We start from the raw sequence: 19284 nt of genomic DNA on the forward strand, positions 1-19284 counted from the left end.
CTCGGTCGGAATCCAAATCGATTCGTGAGACAAATCCTGGGGACAAGCTAGACGATACTGGCCTCTGAAAAGCACATTGCTGCAGATGAAGATTACCATCGGGAGAAGAAAATATGGGTTTCTCGTGCAGAAAGGGGCTCGGGCGGAGATTTCGTTTGAATTGGAAAATCAGGTGATCGGCAAGAAGTGTAGACACTCGATAATCATGCGAACTGCAGATTGAAAATGCCCTGATGACAATTTCGTCGCCTAAGCTTTGTTCTGTCCATTTACATGGCTAACAGAAGCCTTGCAGTATATCTGCAACGGAAATTACCCAGAATGTTCCCCCCATCATGACGCATGATGCTTCTCCCCGGAAGTCGCACATCTTTCCACCCCCGACCATCACCCACTCCATCGAGACTCCGCTCAGGACGAATGCCCTTCCACTCGGTCATGTTAATCCATCCAATCTGCTGAACATCTCCAAATCCACCAATCCAGTATGCCTGTGTCACCACCAGTCGCGCCCAGAAACTCGAATGCGGAGATCCCACAGCCCCGGGCAACCACCATTTGGCATCCGGATGAGATTCCAAAAAGCACCTCTCCAGACGCGCTGCGGCATCATTGGTGCTTGAGGATAAGTCCGCAATCGACAACGTCTCCAAATGTCCAAAGAGTGTGACGCGCGGCAAAGCAGCCGGACTCGGTGGCAGGCCTGGATATACCGCGCCCGCGTCAGAGAGATGATCCCACCAGTCAATCTCGAGACTGAGATTCGACCCAGCTCCAATGTTGCGAAATGAGGTGGCCACGCGCAAAGCGAGAATGGTCGGATCGCCCTCATCCCCCCCGTGGGCAAGATCGGTGGAGAGAACACTATCGCAGTCGGCGATATACTCGCGTAATCCGATCGGAAACCCTGCCACCTCGCTTGGGGTACGTGACGAGGCAGAAATGTGATCCGGGAAGGTGGTGGAGATGACACCGGAAGGGGAATGGGCGAGAAGACGGCGAGCGAGAAGAGCGGATTCAAACCATGAGGGTCGACTCAGAAGATGTGAGCCTGGCTCCTCTGGACGGTCTTGCTCTGACGAGGACGCAGAATGTACATCTTTAAGGACTGTCTGGCCAGGCTTCGGGTAAGGTGGAATAGTTGAAGCCGAGGTCAAAGTGAACGTGGACGAGCAAAGGGCAAGCAGACCCACAGTCAAAGCTGAAATCATTGTGAAAATGGCGTGGGTCAATACTGTCTCGATCCAGCCCAGCAGGGTGGGAGAAGTGGGAGAAAGCAGGCGAGAATTTAGAAAGATAGATAACTACGGTCTAAATCAGCCCAGCAGGACAGCAAAGACTTGAACGGGATGAGGAGAAAGAAGAGAGGAAGGGGGAGGAGTGCGGAGAAAAGGCAGCGGGTCATGGGTCAAAATGCATCATCTGATCTTATCTGATGGGCCAACAGCGGCTAGGCTCGTGCCACATAATTGCAACTTCAGCATTCAGAGAACACAAAGACTTTACATCCTGCAGTAGCAATTTCACCTCGGTGCTGGATGCATTTTCTAGCCCAAGGTTGCGCTTGCACTGGATTAAGTGTACCTCTTAGTCTTACACTTTACTCATACAATTCTTCATCATTCGATGACAGAACGCTCGCTATGGGTCAAAAACTTGACAGCTTCAGCCTCAACTAGAAGGACCATCCATTACACCAAACAAGCGAGTGGATGGCGGCTGGTCATTACCGGGCACTGGTGATTGCAGGAGATACTAGATACGCAAAATTTAGATTCTTTCTCTGCGAAAGCTGTCAGATTCAGTAGCGCTATCGCATCAGAAAAAATTTGCCCATTGCCCATTGCCCATTGCCCATCCGTGAATGCCTAGAAACCTCCCCACCAAGGCGGCGGATTGACGCCCAAAAAATAGTACCATACGTATTCCAACGGTCAAGGGAAAAAAGAAGAGATAAAGAAGACAAAGAATGGAATTCACTTTGCTCTCTTGCAGATAAGATGGTGTGATCGTGCGAATAGATGGTTGAGATAGAGCCGACTTTGCCCGGGGAGGTATATAGGAAGGAGGAACAATGCCAACAGCATGAAAGAAGAGAACGACCAAGACCAAAAGCATGAGAAAACGAACCGTCCAATGCCCACGACACTCCAGGATGATAGACCTATATAACGACGAGATGAAATGATGAACAACAAAAATATGGGAATAGGAATAGAAGTGACCGAGGCATTAGGCCACTGGCATCGTACACCTGCAGGGTCATCTCAAGAAAAGATAGCTTGTACCCGACAACGCCAAGATGGGAAGTCTCCCACGGAGAGTGACGGGATGGGTTATATACAATATCCACCCCACCTAACTCAATATCAAAGTAGACAGAGCGTATAGTTGTGGAGAGGTCGCAGCGTGTGTGTCAAGGGATAGAAGAGAGAGAGAGAGAGATTGGAAGACGGGGGGAGGCAGAACGAAAGATAGGTGAGGGAGGCCACGATGTAAGTATCGGGCGAAACCAAGGAGCTGATGGGGAATCATTGCGAACAGAAAAAAGACACCGCGAGACTTTTGGAGAAATGGAATCGCACCAAAGAGACGGGCTTTTTCTCACCCTAGCAACAAGGCTTTGGGACAAGATTTTTCAGAATGTTGTTCCTCAAGAAAGATACTCTGCACGAAGGCTAGGGTTTAAGGCTATTTTCCTTGCCTCGCTGCCGCAACAGGCTCGTTTCATGCCGGCAGGCCCAGAAACGGAGGAAATCGCCGCAAGCTGAGGCAAGTTCTCAGACCGCTGGCCGTCGGAACTAACAGAGATCGCAGAATTGCCAGAGGCGCCCGCATCGATCAATTGACGAACGTTGCTCTGGAGAAGAAGATCTTCCGATCCAGTACGGCCGCGCTTACGACACTGACGCCGATCGGGAGTGGCTCCGGATAATTCGCAGAGACTCTGCGCCGCTTCGTTGAGACTAGAATCCATGACAAAGCCGGACAGATCCGTCGCCGTGCCCAGATGCACGGGATATTCGGGGGATGGGTAGATGCTTGCCAGAGGCAATTCGTCGATGGGCGAAGCAATGGCCAGGTTCTTGCGATTCTCTTTAAGGAGTGACTGACTGGTACAACGCAGAGTCGCCGTGACAGCCAAGCGAGACGGAGCCGACGCACCGACTCCGGAGGCAATAGAGGAGACCGAGGAAGATCGCGAGGAGCGTGAAGACAAAGTCGAGACGTCTGAAACCATTGAGTCCGGAGAGGAAGCCGACGAGGATGAAGATGTCGACCGAGCCAGAGATGACCGGCGAGCCACGACCGGATAGCCATCGGAGGACGGAACTCGAGGACAGACTGAGAGCGGCGGGCGCTGATCAAGGATCGAGCGCGCCATACCCATATTCTGAACTTGAGCCATCGCACTACCGATGGACGGACGGCGAGGATCACACGACGGCGCACTCGCAGCAGGAGTACACAAGACGTGTGAATGGGGAGTAATCTGAGGCGTCGGCAACATATGCGGGCGAGACAAAGACGGCAAAGGCAGGTGCGCGTAGCCAGGTCGTGGAACCGAAACCGGTTCCATGGGGCGAGGCAGGCTGCGTGGACAGACCGAAGTCTGCTCGCGTGCAGCCGAGCGCAACGACTCCATGCTCGACGTGCTGCGCGGCGAAGGAGAGTCGACGTGGCCGAGATCCGGGCTGCTAGCCATCGATGCAGGGGTCATCAGCTCCAGGTCGAAGGAGTCTAGGTCCGGAGTGAGACGCGGAAGCACGCTACGCCAGGACTGCCCTTCACTCGCAGGCATGCTGCCTGCGCCAGGAGTCAACTTCAAGACGATCTCTGTCCAGCGCTGGAAGGTAGCTTCGGAGATGTGCAATCTCCAGCCCACTGCGTCCAAGAACATCAACTCATTCTGGTTGATCTCCAGGGTGTTCAAGCCGGAAATCTTACTCCATGCGCGAGCCGAGTAGTTACGGTCTTGCAAGTATTTGGAGGCCAAGATCAGTGCTGCCAAAAACATGCGACGACCACACTGCATGGCGCGCGTGCAAGCTTGGTCCCGACGCATGTCCTTGGAGACATCGTGAGACGGCACGTGCGACTTGACCTTGATGAGGTAGTATAGTGCCACTTGGAGGGTCGAGTAGCTGGTGCGCGATCGACGAAGGGTCTCCTGAATGAAGGTCCGTAAGGGGAGAACTCCCTTGGCCCCCGTTGCGGCATCACTTCGCGAAGCTGCGGCGGAGAGGGGCCAGATCACCTCGACGATCTGCGATGCCGTATCTACAACCACCAAAGAGAATCGAAGTTTAGCCGACCGCGAAACTGCGAACATAAACGATGGAAGGCGTCTTCTCCCAAAGAAGTAGACACGAAATATGGTTTTTTTTTTTAATTTCACTTACCGACCAGGTTGTCCACAAAGTTCACTTTTCGCTCAGACTGACGAAGCAGGCAGGGCGGCGGGCGAGCGGCAGCGGCGGCGGAGCTGGTCGATGCGACAGAGGTGCGCCGAGGATTCATGCGCATCTCTGCGGGCACCGCGACATCATGTTTCAGAGGCAGACATTTCGCAAACACACGGGGGCAAGCCCCCGGTGCACCTCGACCTGTCTCCCCCTCATTCTCCCAAATGACATCCACGGGATTTGTGGCCGTGGACGAGACCGAGCTATGCGACGCGTCGAGCGAAAAGACCGAGGAGGACGAGGAGGAAGAGGCGGAGGAGGCGGAGGAGGCGAGCGAGGACGGGTATGGATGCGCATGGGGTGCTTTCGTACCGGGGTTGGCGAGATGCAGGCCCAAGACAGCCATGCCCGACATATCGGGCGCGGAGGAGGGATTCATGGAGAAGGATCAACTATAGTTTGCCCTACAGGGCAAGGAACCGATTCTCACTCCACGAAGTGAGAAGAGGAGTTATTCCTAGTCACCGCCGATCGTCAAGACGGGCGAGGGCAAGAAAAAAACGTAAAAGGGATCCGAACTTGTCGCGAGGAAGGCGAAAGCGCGGACAAAGTGTTGTCAAAAATACCGTTTAGCAGGAAACCGGGAACGAGAGCCGAAAGACACGAGCCGTCTTTTTGCGAGAGGCGACGGCGAAGCCTGTTTAGTAGATGCGAGTCGCCAGGGTGACGAGTCGACAAGTATAGATAGAAATATAGATCACGCGGGGAGAGAGGGACCACCAGGCACGCTACGTGGGCTAGGTGGGATATAGAGGGACGTATGAGGAGAGAGAAATCTCGGTGAGGGGAAGTGCAGGAAGAGACTTGAGCGGAGTGGGGAGGGAGGCAGAAGGTGTGAAGGTTACAGAAAGGGGGATCACGACAGGTTGAAGAGGGGAGGAGAGAGAGGGTTCAAGATAATGAGGGCTGGTGATCAAGAAGGGGAGAGGAGGTGAGGGTATTATGGGGGAAGAGCAGAACGATCACGACTCGAATGAGGCCCAAGAGGCGAAATGGACAGCCGTTCGAGAAAAGAGTCACGGGTGGGTCCAAGTTCAGAGAAGCAAGGTCTGTTGTTCCATCCGAGGTATTCTCAGCAAAACAGGCCACCAGAGTCACCCAAAGAGATCCCGATCACGGTATTGCGGCTATGAAGGCACCGTCGTGGCAAAAAGAAACAACAGCGGACGATGACTGAGACGAGCACGAGCCAAGGAGACTGCTTAGAAGGAGATGACAGCGGAGTTGGCGACGGATTCAATAGCGGCAATACGGGCGATCGGGACAGTAGCAATGGTAGCGGCAGGATACATTTTGATGAGGCTGAAAAGGAAGACAAGGAAGTGGATTTGATGGAAAGGACGAGCAGACGAGATGGGGCCAGGCACCTAGACAGTCATCGGGAGAGGCAGTCACGTCGAGTTTGGGGGGTGATGTATGTGTATGTGTGGGGGTCGGAAGAGGGCGATGACTCTTCGGGGGTGAGGTGAAGATGGGAAAGGTGGCAGAGGTGGGCAGATTAGGCAGGCGGGAGGCGAGCGTTCAGGTTGGGTAAGAGAGACGGTCGGAAGGCGGATGGCGAGGATGATTAGGCGGCAAGGCCAGGCCCGGTGGAGGAGCAGACGATAAGGAAAGGCAGAGCGGATCAAGAACGGTCGTACCGAAAAACAGGAGGAGCGGAGAGAGGAGGGAGAAAATGTAGAATGACAACTACGGTTGGAGAGGGAGAGAGGAAAGAGGAAAGAGAGGCGGAGGAGAGAAAGAGGCGAAAGTTGAGAAACAGACTCGTGCCAACCTTGGGATTGTCAATTTCGGGTGGGCAGATTGCGAAGGACGAGAGACGAGTTCAGTCGGGAAGTCTGACCTGCTGGGATCTGGAGGCGCTGTGTAAGAGGGAGACTGTATGTAATGAAATGCAGAGTGCTTTCTAGCCGTTTTCTTGGAGGGAGCGGTCCCAAGGATGTACTGTAATTTTGGTGATTCTACGGCATGTATGTCGCGGAGGTCTGTGAATGATGACTCCTTCCGGGGGGAACTGCCAGACGACCTGGTCCAGAGTTCCAGACTGCATCAAGCAGTGGTACAATACTACTAGTAGGAGTACTGACCTGAGTACTACTGTAAGTACTAATTACTACTGTAGTATTCGGTACAAGAGTTATGCATTTGCGTGGGTCTCTGTACTCTCTTGTACTTACACTCACTCATAGCGCATGAGAGTACAGAAAGCTACCCTTGTCTAGGTACAGGTACAGGGACAGTACCTGATGACTTGAGAACCGTCCTTTTCCGGAAGACGCAGAGGCAAAAGTTGGGCGCATGGCCAGGTGGAGTCCACTCCCCAAAACGGAGGCAGTGGGCGAAGCCGAATGCCAATGAGGGTTCCGGAGTCACACGCCTCTCCAGCAAACAGAACACTTGAACATAGAACGTTGGTCACGGGGAGAGGCGACTAGGCAGCCAGGTACCTGAAAGGGTCTTCGAAGACGTTCCTCGTTCCAGGCAGTGGCAGTTGAGTACTAGTTTGCGGGTTATACCAAACTCCGCATCCATTTGGGTCTCGGGACGATAATGAAAGATGACTGAACACTGAACAGGAAGTAGGCGAGTCCTTTACCTGCCAACTGTTGACTGGAAACACCGAGGTCGGTTCACAATCTCGACAATGAGGTTGTACAGATGAGTGGGCGTGAGTCGGCGACCCGGAGACATCACTACGACTCCCTCGACAGGTTGTGGCAAAGGTGGCGGAAATACTCGGTCTCACAGAGGCTGTCAGTGACTCAGTAGTAGTCAGTAACTACCCAGTGAGTCAGTAGTAGACCTACTAAATGTTGTACCTCACCACATGGATAGCAGATAACAAAAGGATGTGAGATGCCTTTGGAGGGGTTGTGAGTATGACAGAAAAGTGCATGACAGGAGACTTTTCTACATGATCATCATCTGACTTCAAGCATCACGCCTCATCAAACCTCACCTCAAGACGATATTGACTTAACTGTGTCCTGAGAGGTCCGAGGTACTGGGGCTTCCTACTCTCCAAAATTGGGTCCGTTTCGTCCTGATCATCAGGACAATGGCATGATTCAGGATACCCCCCGTACATGACAGCTTATCCCTTACATCACGAAAGCCACATCCCAAGGACTCACTGGGCTGTATATGTGCCTGATCGTAAAAATGACCTCTTCAAAATAATAGAATCCCATATTCAACCATGACCTCCACATTATTGTGGTATCCTTGTACCTTCCACCTCCTTGACAGGCTGTGCTTGTTCCTCAATTAGCAACTGGTCCCGCACAGCCTCATGCTTCAGCACAGATCAACATGAATGGCTATGATTCCGGAAGCGGCCGAAGAGTGACTCACAATAAAGAGATCGTAACCTACCTCACGACCGGGTGGCGATCACTTCCCAATAGAGTGGGTCATGATCACAACGTCGACCACTCATCATTGATTCTGTATGTATCGTAAGATTCTGAAATCTGTACATGACTACATGTATATTATGATAACAAATTTTTGCAAATACACGTTGTCAGGTGCTCTGATCTATCCCGAGAGACTTGAATCATGTTAGCTCGTGAAGACAAGCCCGGAATTTTTGTTATATCCCGTCTGGACCTGAAGGACTTGATAGTTGATGGGAGCATAAAACATATTACTTAACCGTACCGTCCACTAACTTACCTTGGATGATCCATTCTCGGCGCCGCTGGTATATGTAGATGTGTTCCAACAATGTCTAGGGATTGAACCTATCACCTTCCAACTAGTCACATGTATCTTAGGGAGTACGACTAACTTACACACTATGTATACCTTACCTATCACCCCGATACAGGTTCTTAGGTACCCTCAACCTTCTAAACGTCTTGCGACTTCAAGCCTGTAGCCAACTGCTGGGCTAGGTCATGTACTGTATGACTCAAATAACCCAGTGGAGATGCAGGCGATTGGAAGGACCTATGTAGATTGTAGACAGGTATGTGTTACTGTAGTACTGTAGAGTGTAGGTACCCTAGGTGAAGTGAAGACGGGGGCCACGCTACCTGCTCCGAGGACCATTGTAAGCCTGCCACGCTGTTCCCATCTTCTCAGAGTCAAGTTGCCCTGGAACCAACAGCACGGCTTTACCACCCTTCATAGTTCATACAGTTGAGGGATGTAGTGAATGAATCATCCCCTTTTCTCAACTTGGGTAGCACTAGCCCATCATTTTAGGTTCGATCACTGACCGGGACGCTTAACTCCTATCCTAATCAGATGGTTGTGATGGAGTGCGTCGATGATTTGCGGATGACATGATTGGGTACTGGACCCCCCTTTCCACCTCCCCTATTGCGTTTTTACCCCGGGATCGAAGTACTAAGGTTCGAAGCGTTTACGGATTCGAGTGCTGCTGCTCAGGGTCTGATCGGGACTATTCTGTTCAACTTTGACACAAGTGCGGGCAGTAGTACTAGTATCTACTAAATACCTCCTGTATACCATATGGACTATTGCCAAGATGACTTCAAGTGTGGGAGACCGAGAAGATATCGATATACATGAACTGTAAGCTCATTAGTAACGGAAAGGTTACGGAGGTGGTTGGGTTGAAGCACCACAGGATTGAAGCATAATACGTGAAATGGGACGGAATGACATTACATTACCTAATGCCCGGGCGGTTGGACCTAATCAAGACCTATTCCCCCGAGCGTGGCAGCAGGCAGACAGCCACCTGCAATCAGATAAGTTACATCCATGCATGTAGTGTCTCTTATTACATTCCCTGCACGTTCTCATCCGATACCATGCGAACTGAAGATCACTACCGAAGACCTCGATATGAGCCGTTCTTTCCTTGCTGATCAGACAACTTAGCCTCCATGACCCAGACACAGTACTTCCCTCCCTGCCCAGGTCAGGGCACTCTTGCAGGCGCAGAAGTACTATATGCATGAAAGAATATCAATACCGGACAGGACAGCATACCCGTGAAACCGAGAAGGACCTACTGTACAGCTGATTTCGGCATCTCATGGATTTGCTTTAGGGTTCATGTCAAGTTCTCTAAAGTAGGCAGTACTGGAGGCTGGTAGAGGGCGGCCTTGTCTATTGGGCATTCATTTGCACTTTCTCCCGTCTACCTGGGAATATGAGATATCACCCGAGCCCAGCCTCACCCGAGTAAGTACATTCACAACTCTGGAGGATGAATAGGCTGACATGCATCGAGGTAGGCGGGGGAGCCGTACCTTAGAACCTACTCCTAGTAGATATTGAGTGGCTCTTTCAAATAAACCTTGGATAGTGACAATCCATGCTTTATACCCACCTCCACCACACTTTCGGGTTGGCTCCAGCCCTCTCAAGTCTCTAGTTCTACCCAAACGGTCTTAGCTTCAATGATAATCAATGCGGAAGCTGTGTAAATGTCGTCATACGGCTCTTGGCAAGTTTTCCACCCGGAGTCCCATCAGAATCCAATGTCCTCTTGCGAAACGGCTTCCTGCTTCACTTCTTTGCCAAATAATGTGGATATATATCGATCAAGCAGTCATGGTTTTTATTCCCCGGCACCTGATCTTCGAAGTCCGGGGAAGGCTTTAAAAAAAACATGGCTCAATCAAGAGCCATGGGCAGAGTGACTTTCGGTCGTGATAACGAGCGCAAGACAATAATACATTAGTGCAGTACGACTAGGCCGACATCGGCTCGGCCCCACTCGGCTTTGTCACGAGGACACATGGGGCTGGTTTGTAGAGTCATCGGGAGTCAGCCTGGACTCAGTAAGGATATCGATCACATGATCACACCGAACATTCACGTTTATGTAGTGGTAGTCAGTGTCCGGATATAGGATGTCTTCATCTTCTAGCCTTAGTGGCTGAAAAGGGACCCGATGACATGCAGCTTATAGCAGCGCTCTAGCTGAACGATGTACCAGATTCCGTGGCTTAACCAGTAATACACATCACAACCCCGACAGGAAGATTGATAAATCAGGCAACAGTTGCTAAAGACTAGGGCAGAGGGACTAAACCCACCTGTCAGCGGGAATCTCGCCTGCTCACTAGCTAACACCATATATCACGAGGTATATACATGCACATTTAAATAGAGATGGCGCGTTGTTTCTGAATGGACTGCGGATATCCCTGAATCTCTATCTGGCCCGCCGCGCCAGTCTCGCCATAGCAAAATGACTCATCCGTCAGAAACAATCCCATCCATCTCGCCGCATCGGTCAGCCATCAATCAAGACCTTCGCGCTTGAGTCGATACGCGGGTAGCGTCTTCTTACGAAAGTTCCGCCAGAGCCTCCTTCAAAACGCTCACCAGCCCCACCACCTCCGTCTCTGTTGCCTTGGTTAGCGCCTCGTCACTTCACACGTCTAATCGTCTCTCCAGACCAACAGATTCCACATTCTTGACGATGATGGAAGCGTGGTTGCTCACGCCGTGCGGGGCAATGAATGCAAAATATTGTAGACAGAAAAAAGAATCAAGGAAAACAACATAAAAGGAACAGAACGGGCATAGACCGTCACTCACCGGTATTGTAATGCAGCAAGCTCACTCGTACCACGCCATCATCCACGTCGTCAAACCCACAGACATCCTTCAACAGCCGATGACTGTACATATGGCCACTTCGAAAGCCATACGCTGACCGAGCCTCAACTGCCTCCACCAAGCGCTGACTCTTGATGCCGCGCACCACCCAACTAATCACGGGGACTCGAGCTTCCTGGTTCGCCGATGTCTCACCAATGATCGTGATTCGGTCATCCGAAGTTAAAAATCGCAGCAAGATCTCTTGGAGACGTTCCTCGTGAGCAACCATGGCTGCCCATGTGGCACGAGGGTCATCTCCAAAGAACGCCACGACCTCGGGAATACTTTGCGCCAATTCATAGTTGACCGAGGCCAGATTGAGCTTCAGGTCCAGCGATTCACCCGACTTGAAAAAATGCGCGAGCGACTCAATCTGATCCGAGATGCGTGAGGATGCATAGAGCTGAGCAATGTGAGGCCCGTAGACCTTGTACCAGGAAAATCCCTAATCAAGAGCAAGATCTCGAACGTGTCAGAACTCGAATACAACACAATCCGGGGATTTTGCAGTCATCGATCGGTGAGTCATATCACAAGGCAGGAGTTGGGACAAAGGAAGACTTACGTAGAAATCGACGTCCAGGGCCTTGACATCAACTTGGCGATGCGGTGCGAGAGCAACGCCATCGACGCAAAGCAGCGCCTAATAGAGATCGGTATGCTTTAGTCTGTGCTCTCTGGGCCCAGTGGGTAAACGTAGCGTAACGTGGCATGACATGGGACGGAAGGAAAATCAGATCCAGCCCACAAGATGGCATGAATGTGACCTCTGACTCACTCTTGAATATGCGTGAACAGCATCCGCGATCTTTCGCACGTGGCTGATAGTGCCGGTGATGTTCGATACATGCGGCATTGCCACCAAGCGAGTCTTGTCGGACAACAAGGTCTGTAAATCGCTCACATCACACTGGGGGTTCTTCGGGTCTGAAGCAGCCCACCACTTCACCGTCAACCCGAGACGCTCCGCAATGCGGACCCAGGGCGCACTGTTCGCCTCGTGATTCAGCTTGGAGATAATCAGCTCATCCCCGGGTCGGAACTTGAGAGCAGTGGATAAATTTTGGAACAGTTGCGTGGTGGAGACCCCAATACTAATCTGTCGAGTTCTGTTAGACCGAGTCCTTGAGTTCACGCTTGTGCAAGGCCAAGCAAAGGTGGAAAACCGCGCGGGAAATGTTGCAGAATCGATATTTGAGTTGAACATGTTTCATCGATGGGGGAAAGAGCACTGGTCTTTTACCTCGTCCGGGTGCGCATTGATAAAGCCTGCCGCGGCTTTGTATGCTTCATCGTAAGCGGCGGTCGAGGATTTCGAAGTCTCGTAGGTCGCGCCAAGTTGGACATTGTTCTTCAGCAGATACGAATGGATACTGCAAGAATTTTCTTCAGATACATGACTCCCTCATCTGGGCATCCATGAGCTAGGCGAAGCAAACTTACGAGTCGGCGACAGTGCCGAGGACTTGACTGCCTCCTGTACTTTCGGCCATTAATATGAGTAGAACCAAGACACGAACCTAGCGAGGCGCATCTCGTCAACAACGGATGCCCGTCTAGGAACATTGGCTTACCGGCGTTGTCCATAAAGATCTGTTCGTTTTTGAGAGCAGGAAAGGCGGCCCGCGCAGCGGTCACGTCGAATGTCGATGCCATCGCAACCATACTACTTCGACGTGTATTACTCACAGTATTAGCAAGATAAACACGCACCAAATTGATGACACTTGACCGTCGGAAGATGAGTGCTTCTCAATAATCAGTCTCCAAGTTGACAACTACTTTCCCCCGAGGTTAGTCCCCTTTGGCGAAGAGGGGTAGCTTGGGGTAAAGAAGTGGATCTGATTCGATGTGCGACGGAGTCCGGTGGAGGGACTCAATCAATTGGTGTCGCGCTTCGTTCATGCCCACATCAGATTCAGGGCTTGCAGCTGTAGGAGATCACGAAGCACGGCTAGATATGGAGGATGAGCCGGGCAGAAGCTGGTCGACGGTGAAGATGGGGGACAAGCGTGCTGTCGAATAGCTCATTTGCTATTCTTCCCTAGGGAAATCGAAGGGATGATCAAGGAGATGACATGATACTGGCTTAGTAGCCATCAGTAAGGCTTCGTTGCCCGTCAATATTCGCATGGGATGGTAAGTGTCTTGATGTTCATGACGCCAGAAGCTTACATGAAATTGGGAGTACAAGCTAAAGTGAGGGACGGCCAGCAACCATGAACATCAAGTACAGCAGTACATTCCAGGCTTTCGCAGAGGACACAACGCTTTTCAAATGAATAGGCAAAGAATTGCAAGGGTATAGAACCAAGGTCATTCACAGACGCACCGAAGGAACAGGTTCTGGTACACGTAAAAAGAGATAATTTGAGCGAATAGAAAAAACCACAAAAAAAAAAAACTATCATCTACCGAGCAACTCGTGCCCCGGCCGACCCAGAACCACCATGCGTTGCATCGTGCACCACGCAAAGAAGATATTTGCGATCCGGTACCACGACAATCTCGTGTTTTCGCGTGCGCATGCGTAACAATTTGATCTCGTCTTCTTCCTCTCGCTCACGACCCGTGTCCAGGTCCTCCTCACGGGGCGCACTCGAGCCTCCACCAGCTGCGTGGCCCCCGTAGTCGTTATTACCCCCATTGAGTCCGTTCGCCAGGCGTTCATTCCCCGTCCGAGTTGTGACAGGATGAGCAAGTGTCAAGCCAAGTGCCGAGGCGCTGGCAACGAAATTGAAGATGTGTGCTGCGAGCGTTTCCGCTTGTGAGGGCTGATACGGTGCCGGTGCCGGTGCCGGTGCGGCCGTGGAAGTCGTTGGAGAAGTCGGGGACACTTCCGATGGATCTTTGGTGGTCACGGCTTCAATAACCAGTGGCACAGGCGAAGCCGACCGAGCCACAGTATGGGAAGCAGCGAGTTCACCGGTGCATTGAATGATGGAGCCGTCCTTGCGGGCTAGAATCATGGTCGATTGGACTCCCGGGCGAGACGTGAGGTGCGACAAAAGTGCGGTGACATGCTGTGGGACCTGTTGCGCCCGCAGGTATGTGTCAGAGCACTGGGTACCAGAATCATGATACTGGAGAAGAAGCGATCGAGACCTACCTGAGGTGATTGCGCCATGGTGAGTGAGCTGTGGGAGGTCAAAGGAGCTCGAGATTGGGTGGAGGGGAGCAGCGATTGAGCACGAGGAATTGTCCGACAGTGCGCTTGAAGCTCTAAGTGAGTTAGACAGAGATTTTTTTTGAATTGAGATCTCAACGCCTGCGTTCGAGACCTTGTTCGAGTGTCAGAGTTTGCCTGACCGCGGTGTAGAGGGTCAAGTGTATGTTGAATGTTGATAATCTTTACAAAACTCCCAAGCTCAGGCGGACAAACAATCACAGGCGGGGACAGTCCCGCAGGACCCACCCAAGACCGTGCCTGGTACGAGAGGTTGAGGGTAAGGTTCATGAAGTACTAACTAGTAACTAAGTTAAGTGTAACTACCTAACTAAGTTACTTGGTAGGATGCTCAGATACTGTAGCTTTCCAAACGTGCGGTTCCAACCCTCCGAATGATCCCTTAAATGACCTGGTTGTGTTCACTGGGTCAGTAGGCAGTAGGTACTAGATACTAGGTACTAGGTACTAGGAGTAGGTAGTAGATTGCCCAATTACTCATTGACATGAAGTAGGCAGAAAGAAAAAGAAAATTTCATTTGCAAAGAGAGTATCACAGAGCGCTGTTCAATGGTGGCAAGGCCTCCTCTCGAGAGTTAAAGAAAAACTGTGCGGCCAAGTGAGAGAACGTCAGGCTATCGGCATTTTCAACAAATTGCATGGCTGTATGAATGGATGATGTGCAAGAAATCAGGCAAGGACTGAGAGATTCACCGGCGTGAGAGATTCACCGGCGTGAGATATTCGAGGCATAAAAGAGTCATGATAAGAGTGATCTGGTAGGAAATATTAAAAGGAATGTGGTGGGCAACATCAACAGCATCACGTTTCCAAATATTCGTGTGTCATATGGTCCATAGGACCATTTTTCACTGAGGTCTCGTCATTCGCACCCCAGCGAGACTGGATTTGTCAGACATCCAGCCACCCTCAATATCTTCAATCATATTATCAAGCTGTCGTAAGTGAGACCGATTGTCCTGGCACGAAGCCGAAGGGTCAAAGCCCCCACTGTGCTCGCTACTATGAGTAGAGCCGACCCAACTATCGGGACGAGCAGTGAATCTTGCCTGGTATGGATTTGTGTAGCGTGGTTGAGCCATATGGGAAGACCGCTCTAGATCGCTCAATCCATCGAACGGACTCTTCCCACCGGCATTGAGAGCGGCAAAGAGGGCTGCCTGAAGCACTTGGTTCTGACGTTCTAGATGAGCAACTCGATCTTCGAGAAAGTGCGCCATCTGACTGGCCGCTGCTTGTGTCTGGTGCGAACTCCGCGAGTCGCGAGAGCGATGAGTTGAGTGAGAATAATTGGACTGGGGGGAAATGGCACTCTTGTCTAGACTTCTACCCATACGGCCCTGCGGGGTCTGTGATCGAACAGACTCAGCATACCGGGGTCGACTGTGGCTAGGTCTTGAGCCCACTGTTGCGTAGCCTTGATGTAGGGAATGTGGCAGCCTATAAATCTTTCTTGCTGCACAACGAGCTCTGCTCGTTCCTGTATTGGGCCCGAATCCCTCGTCATCCGAAGAGGGTAACGGTGATTCTGAGTGGCTTGGCTCAGTTGATTCTGGGATGCTTTCATGTCGAAGGCTGCTACGAGAACTGTTGCTCCGAGATACCATGGACGCTCGGTGGTGACTGGCATTATATTGACCATCCACTGCCTTGAGAGCGCGCCCGCCCGCTGATACGGAGGCTGTGATCTTTCTCCTTTCGGCAGATGGATCGGGATGGAGTTGCGAAGGAGGATCTGATGGAAGGGCCGCGGTAGGTGGTGGTGAAGGTAACCCGAATGGCAGGTGAGTTGGATCCAGTCGAACATTTGTCGAGTCAATTTCAAGCGGTTTACGAGCCGCACGCTTGCCATTCGCTTCCATGCTATTTGCTCGACCCAGTAACGGAGAATCAGCCAAAGCCAATCCATCGGCTTCATTGTTGCTTGGATGCTCTCGATCATCCTGCATCTTCGGGATTCGAATGCTAGGAGCTCGTCGCCCTACCGCACCGAGCTGTGATAGACTCGACTTCGAAACATCCAGAATGTATGCGGGGCTAGGGCTTTCAGAGTCAAGTTCCGATCCTTGCTCATCTTTGCTTTCTGGGTCAATTGTAGAGCGCGAAGCCAAAGACGATTGATAGTGTAATGCATCCTTAGGAGTGAGCTCACGAGGCTCCTCTGCAATAGGAGAAGGATGGGGATATTTTGATTCGGGGGCTTTGAGTGGCGGTAATATAGCGAGTTCTGCTGTAACGCGCTGCGCCGCTGGAATACATGGGGGTGCCCGGGCAGGTTGAGGCAGCGATGGCAGAGGTCGAGTCGGTGCTGGCAGGGGGAACGCCTGTAGGGTACCCATTGTCGCTGGTGAAATTGGAAGTTCAGGTGCATTGGTCTTCCCACTTCTTACAGAAGAAGCGTATTGGGTTTCGCTCGATGTAGAGGAGGTTGTTGACGTAGCAGTCGCGCCAGACATTTTTCGCTCTCCTTCAACATTGGATTTCGTGGATGAATCATCTGACAGCCTGACATTTGCGGATTTGGGGCCCATGGGTGATACGTTGGTCGACGAGTTTGCAGACGCGGGAGGACGGGGAGACCGCTGGTATTGGGGTATCGGCAAAGCATTGAGTGAATTCTTACTAGGCATGCGTGCGGGTGCCACGTCCGGAAAGAGCTTCAACGATGGCTGGGAAGACAAGCCTCCCGGTGAGCTCTGGGAAGAATTCTCAGAAGCTTGGCCAGGCTTTTTGAGATTTTCAACAAATGGCTCGGATCTTGAGCCATCAGAGACTAAGGAAGCAGTGGACGACCCTGCCTGAAATTCGACGGAGTTCAGTCTCGGCATTCGAGGAGGGGGCTTGATGTCAGGATCCAGGATTCGCCTAGTTGAGCTTGTGGAAGTAGAAAGTTGCCGGGCATGCTCCTGCGGAGAGGGGCTGCCGTGAGTTGCGGCCGTGGACATGGGCGAAGACAGCGTATTGTCCGTGTCGGGCCGGGCGTACGCAGAGACATCTGAAGAGCCCTGATTGCCTGGATTGATGGTTATTTTGCTCGAAGACGGAGGCTGATAGGGTGGAGGCGACAGGTCTTCCTCTTGCTTGGATAATGACACGGCTACATCGACCATGGATCCAAAATCGCCCAAGTTAAGCGGGGCCAGGTGTTGCTTGAATTCCGAGGAGCCTCGCTTCGAGTCCGTCTCTAGCCATGGCTGTCCAATAGTTTCCACGTCCTGCTTCTTGGATCTAGAGTAGGTCCTTTCCAGGCTGTTTTTGGAGCTGATGCTGGTTCTCGATGACCGTGTGCTCTTTGGCTTAGGGGCCGTCAGAAGGTATCCTTCCCGTTGAAGTGCTTCAATCTGACGCTGGTTATCGGTTAACTTTGATTTGGCGGAGGAGTCCTTCTTCTGACGTTGAGCGAATTGGAGGAAGCGGCGGCGCAATGGCTTCGCATCCTTTGTCGGCTCCGTCGGGGGTTCGATTGACGGTCTTGTCTCGGCGACGACAGGTAAAGCGGTAGTGCTTTCTGGAGAAGTTGGAATTGGCGTCGGGTTCGGACGGGGGGAGGGCTCCGCTTCACTTGTCTGAAAGAATCGCACTAGGTCTGACAAATTCTCATTGCGAGATGGCCTCTCGGCCATGCCTGCTGAGCGTGCTTGTGGTCGCGGCGGTGATGCCTGCGGCCTAATAAGCTCCAACATGGCCAGCGGAAGTGAGCTTTCGGGATCAACGGCTGAAGAACCCATGCTGGATTTTCTGCGTTGTAACTTGAGAGATTGAGGGCTAGGTCGGTAGGTAGGAACGACGGGACTTGGTGCAATGGCACTCTCACTCGTTGGGCCCAAATGATGCATAGATGCATCAATTGGTCAACTCTTCGATCAGGCGTTGGGCCCTCATGAGGTGCCGTTCCCGGTTTTTGAAGAATGAAAAGATCGAAGAATGTAACAAAACCAGGTGGACACTATCTGAATGTGTGGTCAGCCGAGTCGAAGCTCTCGTCGTTACCATATTTAACCTTACCGGCTATCGTCAACCATGTCACTTTAGCTAGGCAGCAATCTTTTTCGTTTCAGTTTCGGGGTCGATACACCGACAGGTGGAAATGCTGGCAAGTCCAGCTTTCAGGTGCTAGCTGCTCGGCTAAGCCACCATAAACAGAGAAAACGTAGCAGGGATGCTCGAGAAGCAGACGAAGGTGGATGATGGCCACCCAAGACAAGGCAACCGTGAAGGAGCGACAACAGACGAGTAGGTGGATGCGGTGCGCAGGTCGACTTATTTGAAAATGTGCATTACCAAGGCCCTTCGGCCAGAATGGAGCTATCGCGTCTCTCGAGGTAGATCCTGGCAATCACTGATACGCAAAAGGCCGTGCAAAGGCGTGTCGATCCAATTGCAAATCCCATAACAAAATCTAGATCCGCTCTCGGTAAGCGGGAGGGTTCGCAAGCATAAGTACGAACACACGGACCAAAGTCAAAGGGAACTATTGCCGTCGAGACAGGCAGGTTCAGACGATGCATCGTGTCTCCCTCGAAGGGGGGCAGGAATCCAGCCTTCCCTTGAGTCCGATTCAACCGAGCACCCGAGTTTAGAGAAATCCAATGGGACATGACTTTTGCGATGTAGCTCGAAGTCAATCATGTAGTCCGCTCGCGAGCCAGTTTGTTCGAACCGTATGCGACGGCGTCATCGAGCATTAGAGTGTAGGATGTGTATTAGCTTTGCGTTTACATTGTGGTTCTGGGTCCAGACGGGCGGATGCGCGCCCGGTTTACATCCGCCGTGGAATTTGCAATATGACACAGCAACCGGTGGACCTTTCGAACTGTCGACTGACATTTGACTCCTACTCTAGCGAAAGCGGAGAAGCTGCTCGCTCGAGAGACCCCTCGCTCAGCTGAAGGGAATGTGAAGATCTGTCCTCTGGTAGAGACTAGGGACTAGGTACGAACAAAGACCACAGAGGCCCTTGTGGCATGATCTGTTCAATTATTGCCAGTGAAGAGTCCCTGTTGTGTAGCCCAGCCTCCTGCAGCGCGATGGGATGGG

General features: G+C 51.8%; 5 protein-coding genes across 5 annotated transcripts; all 5 read right to left on the reverse strand.

Annotated features, from left to right (window-relative positions):
* Window positions 1–269: 269 nt before the first annotated feature.
* Window positions 270–1211, reverse strand: N7539_004718 (uncharacterized protein; the record flags this gene model as incomplete). Its single annotated transcript, XM_056934320.1, has 1 exon — window positions 270–1211. One exon carries the CDS (start codon window positions 1209–1211, stop codon window positions 270–272), a length of 942 nt encoding a protein of 313 aa, XP_056789514.1.
* Window positions 1212–2653: 1442 nt separating this feature from the next.
* N7539_004719 (putative G1/S-specific cyclin Pcl5) lies at window positions 2654–4845 on the reverse strand (the record flags this gene model as incomplete). Its single annotated transcript, XM_056934321.1, has 2 exons — window positions 2654–4281; window positions 4404–4845. The coding sequence occupies 2 exons, from the start codon at window positions 4843–4845 to the stop codon at window positions 2654–2656; spliced, it is 2070 nt and encodes a 689-aa protein (XP_056789515.1).
* A 5897-nt stretch (window positions 4846–10742) lies between these two features.
* Window positions 10743–12725, reverse strand: N7539_004720 (putative aminotransferase; the record flags this gene model as incomplete). Its single annotated transcript, XM_056934322.1, has 7 exons — window positions 10743–10801; window positions 10998–11505; window positions 11626–11703; window positions 11839–12159; window positions 12304–12433; window positions 12504–12537; window positions 12635–12725. 7 exons carry the CDS (start codon window positions 12723–12725, stop codon window positions 10743–10745), a joined length of 1221 nt encoding a protein of 406 aa, XP_056789516.1.
* Window positions 12726–13471: 746 nt separating this feature from the next.
* N7539_004721 (uncharacterized protein) lies at window positions 13472–14187 on the reverse strand (the record flags this gene model as incomplete). Its single annotated transcript, XM_056934323.1, has 2 exons — window positions 13472–14122; window positions 14170–14187. The coding sequence occupies 2 exons, from the start codon at window positions 14185–14187 to the stop codon at window positions 13472–13474; spliced, it is 669 nt and encodes a 222-aa protein (XP_056789517.1).
* A 908-nt stretch (window positions 14188–15095) lies between these two features.
* On the reverse strand, window positions 15096–17975 carry N7539_004722 (uncharacterized protein; the record flags this gene model as incomplete). The annotated part of the gene is made up of 1 exon (XM_056934324.1): window positions 15096–17975. One exon carries the CDS (start codon window positions 17973–17975, stop codon window positions 15096–15098), a length of 2880 nt encoding a protein of 959 aa, XP_056789518.1.
* Window positions 17976–19284: the final 1309 nt, after the last annotated feature.

Source organism: Penicillium diatomitis, assembly GCF_028827545.1.
Source record: "Penicillium diatomitis strain IBT 30728 chromosome Unknown utg000005l_segment0_segment0, whole genome shotgun sequence".
NCBI lineage: Eukaryota > Fungi > Ascomycota > Eurotiomycetes > Eurotiales > Aspergillaceae > Penicillium > Penicillium diatomitis.